The sequence below is a fragment of the Psammomys obesus genome, unplaced genomic scaffold, assembly GCF_907164565.1.
Source record: "Psammomys obesus unplaced genomic scaffold, mPsaObe1.curated_primary_1811, whole genome shotgun sequence".
Classification (NCBI taxonomy): Eukaryota; Metazoa; Chordata; class Mammalia; order Rodentia; family Muridae; genus Psammomys; species Psammomys obesus.
The window spans coordinates 8,543,536-8,553,719 of NW_026596134.1; the positions used below are offsets into that span (position 1 = coordinate 8,543,536).

Below are 10,184 nucleotides of genomic sequence, written 5' to 3' on the forward strand. Positions count from 1 at the left end.
TGTGTGTGTGTGTGTGTGTGTGTGTGTGTGTGTGTGTGTGTGTGTGTAGGGGAGGGGAGGAGGTGTTGGGGCATGGCTGACAGAGGAGCTAGCATCCCCATCCCTTAGGCTTATCTGATCTATCTCCAGTGTGGCACAGGGACCAGCAGAACAGGTAGACACACAAAGACTTGGTGAGCTGGACCAGAATGTGGGGAAGGGCTCTGAAAGCATGGGTTCCCAACCTCAGCTGTGCAGCCTCATCCAAGCCCCTCCGTGGACCAGCTAATGGCATCGGTCTGGCCTGGGGCAGGGTGCCAGGGTTTCCACATGGTGCCTGAGTGAGTTTCAGGAACTTAGCACCTCTCTTGTGGGCAACAGAAAACACAGGCTTGTACTTCAGAGTTCGTGTCTGACCCACTACATGGTTCAGTGTGTTGGTAGCAGTGGTGGCTAGTCCCCGTGGGACGGGTGAATGCTAACAAGGGTCAGGCTACCATGACCTCTTGACTAAGGTCTCCTTTGGCTTGGGGCAGCAGGGCAGGGGCCGCTGTCACTGTGCTCAGGACCCAGACTTCTAACTGCCTTCCAATGGCTTAATGTGTACTTATCTGACTAAGGTGTGAGATGGTAGCCTCAAAAGCAGGCTTGGCAAATGAGACAGCAAGGTTTTGCACACCTTGGCGTATGAAGGATTAACGAGACAAAAAACTTCTCAGCTTGCAGGGTCACTTTTGAATTAAAGGAGGTGACTGTGAGGAGCCCTTTAAAGGACACCTGGTGCACACTCTTTGGTGACAAGTGACGTAGTCTTGACTCTGAGGAGGGTGAGGTGTTCCTAGCATCAGGTCCTCAGTGAAGGGTAGCTGTAGGCATCGTTGTCGTCATCACTAGTATAACTCAGAGTAATCCGTTCTGTTTCAGAGGGGTTAGTGGCTCGCCTGAGATGGCCCCGCATTAAGCCAGCAGCTGCCACCAGGTCCAGGTGGCTCTGAACCCTGGTGGCTCCTCATTTCCTGTGCTGTCCCCCAACATCCCCCTGTCCCCGTTCTAAATGACCGCTAGCTTGAATACCTACTCACTGCTCCTGGGCTGGGTTAAGGCAAGGCATCACACCCAGGTCATGCAGCAGGGCATGGCTGCGTGCTTGAGGAACAAGAGCCTTCACCGGGATCCCAGCTCTAGGGCAAGGAGAGTGGGGTTTCAGTACTGAGGGGGCCTGAATTTAGGTCCAAAGTCAGAGGCATCCTGTGATATCTTCCCAGGTGCTGCATGGGGCGTCCCAGGACCAGTCCTGGGCTAACTCTGTTTGGCTTTCTGAGAGCAGTCAGCTAATCCCAGCCTATTTTATAGAGTCACCTGCCGTTGTCCCACAGAAATGGCCTGGTAGAAAAGAGCCACCTACACAGTGGGCTGTCCACAAAGGCACTCTCCATGGCCAGAAGTGGGGAACCTAGACCAGGCACGGTGGCGTACTCCTGTAATGTCAGCGCTGGGGAGGTAGAGGCAGGACGACCAGAAGTTCAAGGTCCTTCCTGATTACGTATCAGTTTGAGGCCATGTCTCAAAATTAATTAATTAATTAATTAATTAATTAATTAATTAATTAATTAATAAAAAGGGGTGGGGTACCATGGAAGGCCTGGCCCTAGGTACCCAGCACCTCCACTCTGCCCTGGCTTGCTGCCTATTTTTATTCAGACTCACTTGCTTCCCCACTCCAATCCCGGGCCTCTGTTTTACCCTCCATAAAATGGCAGCCCTGCCCCCGTGTCTTCTGGATCTGGCCAGCACAGCACATTAACCCTCGATGGCTAAGTCCTAGAGAAGTAAGCAGCGACCTGATGACTCCCTGAGTTGCTGACTTTATGCTTCTGGGACTCAGGGAAGAGACTGTCAAGTTCCCACATTTCCGTCCCTTTCCCTGGCCTGGCCAGGGAATCATTGGAGACCAGCTGCAGCCTGCAGAGACTCCAGCCCATGGGCCAGCCGCCCAGCCCTCCCCGTCCCTGTTCTTTCCCGTGCTTGGGCGCGTCACGGCTGTTACCCTGCATTTGTTGGTCATGGCGGTGGTCCAGGGGCCCCAGCCCTGCCTTTGACCAGCACCTCTGAAGAGGAGGTCAAGCCCCCGGAGCCTGCACAAATAGAAATTAGGAGGCAATTAGCTCCCCTGGGTGTGTGAATTTCCTTTTGAGGATTCAGAGGCAGATCTTAGCCAAACTCAGCATCACTGCTGACAATAATGCTGTCCTCAGAGGAGATCCCAGCAGGACGTCACTGGCATCCCAATTCCAGGAAGCCAGAAGCAAGGAGAGTGCCAGGAATCAAGAGACATGGGAACTGGCCTGGTGGCACCTGCTTTCTCCTCTGCCTTTCCCCACATGGCCACCTCCTTAGAGTCCCATAGGAGGCTGTGAGGTCACCTGTCAACAGCGCTTGCATGGATTAGGGGTTGAAATCAACAGTGCAAGTGCTTGTTCTAGAAGGTGGCAGGAATCCAGGGGATGGAGCCAAGATGAGGAGTTCTGGGGTCAAGAGCTGAGATGAAGGGTCCTGGGGTCAAAGCCCTAGAGTTATTCTGTGACCTCTGATTTGTCACTGATCTTCTGAACCATGTCTGTTAAAAAGATAGATGCAGCTCTCTCTGGGTACGCCAAAGGACTACAGTGAGGGCAAAATGGGCCAGGCAAGTTAACACACTGTGAAAATCGCAAAACCACATGGCCTATCAGCTGTCACCCTGATTGCTACACCAGAAGTAGGACACTAGTTAAGAGTGTGGCCTAAAGGGTCAGACAATCTCAACCCAAATCTCGGCGTTCTCACTTCCAGGCTGTGTATCTTTTTCTGGGCCTCCTCATCTGTAACAGGAGTACAATCTCAAAGGGTCCCTGGGAGAACTCTGAAGATCAATAGGTGGGATGCTGAGATCAGTGCCCGGTCCCGCAGTCCGGAGCCAGTGTGGTGGGAGCTCTGGCCTCAGCAGCGGCTGATCAAGCTCTCCGTGTCAAAAGTGGGCAGAGGGGCTGGGGAAGCTGGTACATTCAGTGCTCAGGAGAAACATTCATTCAGGATGTCAGAAAAACATTCAGGAGAAACTGCCATCTTGTGGGAGAAGAGAGAAGGCTCTGTATGGGCACAGTGAACTAATGGGTCTGGGGTAGGAGTGGTTGGGACAAGTTTCCCCCTTCCTGGCTCCATGCCTAGAGGTTCCACCAGCTAACAGGGCAGCAGAATAGGGAGGAAAGGACCCCAGAGTGTCCCTCCCAGCACGTTTCTTAATCACTCTAAACCTCAGTTGTTCTCATCTGCAGTGTGGAAGCAACAAGACATGCTTCGGGGGTTCTCATAAAGATAAAAGCGAATTGCCAGTGTTTCCTTTCTACACAGGCTCTTTCCACACTGGCTCCAGATTTCAGCACCCAACTCTATCTGCTACCTCCTTCAGAAAGTAGATTGGGTCTTCACTGGGAGTGAGGGCCTTCCGGCCACTTCCTCCAGTTTTCTGAGAGCTGCAGTCTTTATTAGTAGTGGGTTAGTGTTTTGTCTGCATGTCCGTCCACGTACCACGGGTATGCTTGTGCCAGTGGTCACCGGAGGAGGGCTTCAGTCCTCTGGAACCTAAGTGACAAACTCTGGAGGTTGTGACCCGCCTGACCCGCCCTGTGGGTTCTGGGACTCCAATTGGGCCCTCTGGAGGATCATCCAGAGCTCTTGACCTCTGAGCCATCTCTCCACCCCCAAGCATCTTTTATTTAGGCTGGAATTTGTCCACGTGAGATGCTTGAAGCCATACTCCATCTGGCTGAGATTTTTCAGAACTCATAGGCCAGCTGCAACCTTTTCTGGCTAGGGGAAAAGAGGGCGGCTAAGTACGACCGGTCCCTCGGCACCCCCTGCTGGCCGGGTTGTGCACGTGCGCGCTGCCTCCTGACCCGCGCGTGCCTGTCCCATCCTCCCGCAGGATAGTGCAAATGCTGCTGCCCGTGACCAGCCGCACTCGCGTGCGCCGCAGCGGCATCAGCCCTCTGCACCTGGCGGCCGAGCGCAACCACGACGCGGTGCTGGAGGCGCTGCTGGCCGCGCGCTTCGACGTGAACGCGCCCCTGGCGCCGGAGCGCGCGCGTCTCTACGAGGACCGCCGCACCTCCGCGCTCTACTTTGCCGTGGTCAACAACAACGTGTACGCCACCGAGCTGCTGCTGCTGGCCGGCGCTGACCCCAACCGCGACGTCATCAGCCCTCTGCTCGTGGCCATCCGCCACGGCTGCCTGCGCACCATGCAGCTGCTGTTGGACCACGGCGCCAACATCGACGCCTACATCGCCACGCACCCCACCGCCTTCCCCGCCACTATCATGTTTGCCATGAAGTGCCTGTCGCTGCTCAAGTTCCTCATGGACCTCGGTTGCGATGGCGAGCCTTGCTTTTCCTGCCTGTACGGCAACGGGCCGCACCCGCCCGCCCCTCGATCCAGCCGTTTCCACGACCCACCCGTGGATGACAAGGCACCCAGCGTGGTGCAGGTGCATGGAGGGAGGGGGGCCGGCGGGTGTCAGGGAAGGCAGGGCAAGGTGAACCGTCCTTTGTGATGGCTTAGGAGGGTAGGTCGGCTGGTGGAGAGGCAGACTCCGTGGCCCCTGCCTGTGATGCAATCCTCATTTCCATTTGGGGCCCTTTAAGGAACCCACAGCGTGATAAAAGATTGGCTGTGGAGGAGGAAACCTTGAAAAGTTCCAGGGCCAGTCACCTGTAGCAAAAACAAAAACAAAAACAAAACAAAACAAAAAACAAACAAACAAACCTCAGTGGACAGAAAGGGAACTGCAGAGCAGGCTGCATGTAAAATCAAGAGAAGTTCCTAGGATGCAGGACAGCCAGGTACGTGATGCCTATAAGATCCTGGTACCTAAGGAAAGTTACAGGTCATGGCTAACAGCTTAGTGAGAACCTGTCTCGAGATTAAAAAAAAAAAAAAAAAAAAAAAGCAAAAGAGAGCCTGGAGAGCTGGCTCAGCAGGTGAGCTGGCTCAGCAGGTGAGAGCATGTGTTGCTCTTTGCAGAGAGGGCTGGAGTTGGGTTCTCAGGGAGCATCTCTCAACCACCTGTAACTCCAGCTCCAAGGGAATCCCCTGCCCCTGGCCTCCATATATTCACACACTTATGTTTACAGAGAATGAAAAAAATAAACTAACTCTTAAAACAAATAAAGTAGGAGATAGGCCAGGGATTGGCTCAGCCGTAGAGCACATGGGGCCATAGTTCAGCCTCAGTACTAAAAGAGAGAGAGGGGGAGAAGAAATTAAAAGTCAGCATTTAAACTGTAAATGAAGCTAGAGACTAGAAACCAGAGACACTTCCCTGCTAAGGGTCATTTTCGTGGCTAACGACCAGCATGCAAGGCTAGCTCCTGTGTACAAAGGAGTTTATGTTCTTAAAAACTCCTTGGAGTGGGTGTCATGTGCCCAACTTGTAGACAAGGAAATTGAAGCACAGGGAAGTGATGGGAACCAATGATGGGAACTTTTCCATCTTGCATGTCGGGCAGTAGATGCCAGTACCACAAGGCCCATGCTGAGGGTTGGGGTTTGTAGAGTGAAGTTTGTCAGGTCTTAGACACCTGCCCCACCACCTCTCTGCAAGAGTGCTGTGCTCTTTTTTTCAGTTCTGTGAGTTCCTGTCGGCCCCAGAAGTGAGCCGCTGGGCGGGGCCCATCATCGATGTCCTTCTGGACTATGTTGGCAACGTGCAGCTATGCTCCCGCCTGAAGGAGCACATTGATAGCTATGAGGACTGGGCCATCATCAAGGAGAAGGCAGGTAGGGCTGTTGCTGCTGCTACCGGGCGTGGTCTGCCCCAGGCACCCAGACCTCAGGCAACGTGACCCATACCAGCACAGGCCCTGCTCTGCAGTGTTCGCCCAATGTGCTGGTCGCTCCTGGGATGATAGAGTCATCGGGCCTTAGAGAGATGGTGTCACCTGGGTCAAAGCCACATAGCTAGGTAGTAGCAGCCAGGAGACCAGCCCAGGTCTGACAACATGATAGTTCCTACTCCTGACATAATTCTGGTACCTGAGGGAGCTGTTGATCTACTGCCTGCATTTCGGGGTTGCCCCCATATTGGGAGGCAGAATGGCAGGAGGAGGAGTGGGTGGTGCCCTAGCGTATCTGCTCTGCAGTACCCGGACCTCACCCAGAGGACAGCTCCTGATTCCACAGTGCTGTGACGACCTGGAGTTTGCATTCCCACCAGGTTTCCCGCACACCGGAACCGATGCTTAACAGGTCACCTGAGAAGCCTTGTAGGGACACTCAGGGTGACTGCGAGATGGCCTCTGAGCCCTGAACAGAGAAGGAAGGCAGGGTCATTGCCCAAACCCTTCCAGACTCAGATGATGGGGCCTGGCTAGCTTGGGTACAGTAGGCTAGACCTGGTCTGTCAGGCAGGTAACACAGAGACTGGCCTGAAGCATCACCATGCTGCCAAGGCTGCTCTCATCCTTGTCCCCCGTAGGACCCCAACTCTGATGTGCCTAATTCCTAATTCCTCCTCGATCCCAGCCACTCCCTTGAGCCCTTAGCCACCACAGGATCGTCCCCTGCCACAGATCTGGGCAGACAGCTCTCAGTCATTGCCTTTGACAGTGGCAGGGAACAGGTGTCCTCTCCCTGCCTCCCACACAGCCACTGCTGTGTATATGCCATAACCTGTCACTAACCCATCATCCATGGAGCCACTGGCTGCTGCTATAGTCCCTGGCCACTAGAGGGTGGAGTGGTCCACACCCAGATATGGGCCTCTTCTGTCCTTGCTCTTGCTTTCCTTAGAGAGGGGTCATCTCTCACAACTAGACCCCACCCCAGGAATAAAATAGGGCAGCAAGCACTTGTGAACAGAAGATGCACAGTTCTGAGGCCTTTGTTTCCTTGAAGCAGTGTTCTCCCTCTTTCTAACACTGCTACCCTTTGCTACAGTTCCTCATGTTGTGATGACACCCAGCCACAAAATTATTTCATTGCAGGCATAAATGAATGGCATGTTTTAGTTTAACAAACTACTTCCCTGTGCCCAAATAAATCACCCAATTACCAGATGCACCCTTCTGCCCCTCTTTACCCTTACCTCCCAAGTTAGCAAACACCATAGCCTAAGACACCCCAGGAGTGTCTGGGAGCACCCAAGTAGGAGTCTACAACCTGCAGCAAGTTCCCCAGTCCTGCTGCCAGGCTCTGCCCACTTCATCTGGCTTCCCAGGGACAGCAGCGGGCCCAAACAGTTCTAGGCATGGGAAGTCCCGAGAGGTCAAATTCTGACCAATCTGTTGAGACTGTTTGTGTGTGTGTGTGTGGGGGGGTTCAGGCTGTGTGTGGCAAGAAGACTCAAAAGAGGGATGTAATCATGGGTCCCAGGAACATCCTGGGCAAGGTGGGTAGCCTTACTGGGAAGGGGATGTGGCATTTACCCTGAGCACCTTGGGTTGTGCAGATCCGCACAGCTTGGAAGTATGAAGAAGGCTCTTTGCCAGTCCCAGCTTTGGGGACCAAAGCTTCCAGCAGTAAGCACCCCTCTGGGACTCAGCCATGTCACTGGCCAAACTCCCAGGCCACACCCCCTTGCTCAGTGCAAGTGACAAGTGTGCATCTCACATTTTCTCCTTTTCCTAGAACCTCCGAGACCTCTGGTTCACCTCTGCCGTCTGCGGGTTCGGAAGGCCATAGGAAAATACCGGATAAAACTCCTAGACACACTGCCGCTCCCGGGCAGGCTAATCAGATACCTGAAATATGAGAACACACAGTAGCAGGCCTGGAGAGGAGACTTCAGACTGGCACTTCAGACTGTTTCCATGACACCCCAGCTGACCTGTATCCAAGAGCACCTGGGGTCAGAATGAGGCTGCAGAGTATGGTCTTGCTGGGTCTCTGTACTAGAGCTTCCATTCAAAGCGAGAGCCGGACGTGTGGAGTAGGCGAGGAACCTCCCGTTTCAGACTGTGGAATGGATCACAGACCTGCTCTGCCGTTGTGAATAGCCAGAGACCTTCAACCTGGGGCCAGGGCAGAGCTGGTCTGGGAAAGACAGCCCAGGCAGGAAGCCTAGGCTTCAGTTGGAGAACTTGTGGAACGACCTGTGAATCCCTTACTGGACTCTGAGCTTTCAGGTTGGGAGGGGGACCCTCAGCCTGAGTCTTCATTGAGTACAATAAATGTTGCGTACAAATGTTCTGCCCTATAATGTCCCTCCCTTTAGACTCTCCAGGCCGGGGGGCTCTTAGCCCTGTTCCTGGCAGTAGTAGGGGCTAGGCAAGGGGGTAGGTACTGGGCATGCAGACCTCTGAACGTGTCACCTTTGCTGGGCCCTAAAAGATGCCTGAGGGTGTGTCCTTCAGGACCCAGCTGGATTTCTTCTACTGGTTTAATCGCCGTGGACACCAGATCTTCCTTCACTAGCATGGGGCTTATGCTTACAAGTCCCCTGGATACCTGGGTCGTCTTTCTTGTTTCCTCACCTTCCTTCTCACTCTTTTGCTACAGAAGTCGAAATAGTAAGAAAAGCCATCCAGAGCTGGTGAAATGGCTAGGACGAGTACAGGATCTTTGGCCACAGTGTTCCTATGGGACAAGCAAGGCAGAAGCAGGTCTCCTGCTTGCAGGTGGCACAGGTGAGCACCAAGGCTCAGCACTGCCATCACCCTTATTCAAGGGTCTTTGGGACCCAGAAGCCGAGACCCAGAACATCCTGTTTTCGTGGGAGTTGCACTAGTTCTTCAATGTTCTCCCTGCATGGCAGTGAAACTTTCTCCTGGGCCAGGTCAATCGTCATCACCAACAAAGTGGGCCTCCTTGATGAAAGCCTGCACCTAACCTAGCCTCTGTCTCCAAGGGTCTTCGGTGAGGTCAAGGTAGTTTCTGACCTTTCAGAATGTAAGCAGATGGCCCGCAGAGCAGTGATGACTCAGGCCTGCTCTGGCTTTCTCTTCTGGGACTCGGTTTGTCTGTACAGTGGACTGGAGGGTTCCTGGTGGCCTTGCTGCCTTGGCATCCCTAGTTTTCATGAATAGACCCTGCTATTCTGCAAGAAGAGGAGGAGGAGGACCAGGAAAGGTGTGGCGGGGGAGGTCTCCTAGGCTCAGAGGGAGCTCAGCAGCATCATGTCCACACCCTCAAGGTCTGGGGATATGGAGATTGAGGAGGGGAAGGGATTTACCTGAGCCTACATGGCAAAGTCCCTGTGGGGTTGGTTCCAGCTTTGTGCTTGGCTCCCATCCCTTGTTGTTTTGTTGGAGGAAGTCTAGAGGGAAGCTTGCATCCTTTCTCCTAGAGATGTTTAGCCTCAAAGCGTGCAGAAGAAGCTGCTAAGTGGGGCTCGTCTCAGGGTTTAACCAGGAAGCAAAGCATTCAGAAGGGTGGTAGGGGCTTAGCTAAGGCACTACTAGCTCATTAGTCTATGAGCTGTTGGGAATACAGACGGGCCGGTGGGCTGTGGCACTGCAAGGCCCCATTCAGCCTAGACAGCAGCTACCCATCCTTCCACCTGAGCCACACACGTTGGGTCTTGTGGCTGCCCGTGGAAGCAGAGGGGTGGGAGTGGAGCTCAGCTAACACACTTGGCAGTTAATGTCTGACAGCAGGTACGCTATCAGACACCCTGGACTGGACATAGCCAAATACCACCTTGAGCTTCCACAGATCTGTCTGTCTGCTCACAGCCCAGAGGCTAAGTGTGGCCTGAGGCCTGCCCAGTGGGCCAGTGCTCGGAGGTGTTGTGGGGATGTGTAACTCCAGACTCCACTGTGTCATCAAGCTCAGGAAGGGCGCCTGCCTTAGAGATGTCACACAGAATCACAAACAGCATTTGGGAGCGGTGTGTGTGTGTGTGTGTGTGTGAGAGTCTGGCCCTGGTTGCAGCACATGGGCATGAGAATGCCATGGTGGTAAGAACAGGACACTGAACAATGTAGGGGTTCCCTCAACTGGCTTTGGGTTCTACTTGTAGCCACACCAACACGACTTGACCTTCCTCTTTTTTTGCTTCTTCCCTGCTATTTATTTATCTTGCAGTGATGGAAACCATGCCTGTGGCTTTGTGCATGGTGAGCAGGCACTTACTCTACCACCCCTGAGCTACAGTTTCAGCTCCTACCTGGCCTTTTGGTTGTGTGTGTGTGTGTGTGTGTGTGTGTGTGTGTGTGTGTGTGTGTGT

The 10,184-nt window shown here is 53.7% G+C and overlaps 1 protein-coding gene across 1 annotated transcript in view; it reads left to right on the plus strand.

The window, feature by feature from the left end:
- Positions 1-8,192, plus strand: part of Asb2 (ankyrin repeat and SOCS box containing 2) — a 34,051-nt gene extending 25,859 nt beyond the window's left edge. The window contains exons 8-10 of the mRNA XM_055592734.1: positions 3,944-4,505; positions 5,644-5,797; positions 7,646-8,192. Coding sequence (XP_055448709.1) covers positions 3,944-4,505; positions 5,644-5,797; positions 7,646-7,782 — 853 coding nt within the window. The 3' untranslated portion in view covers positions 7,783-8,192. The remainder of the gene's footprint in view (positions 1-3,943; positions 4,506-5,643; positions 5,798-7,645) is intronic.
- The last annotated feature ends 1,992 nt before the right edge of the window (positions 8,193-10,184 follow it).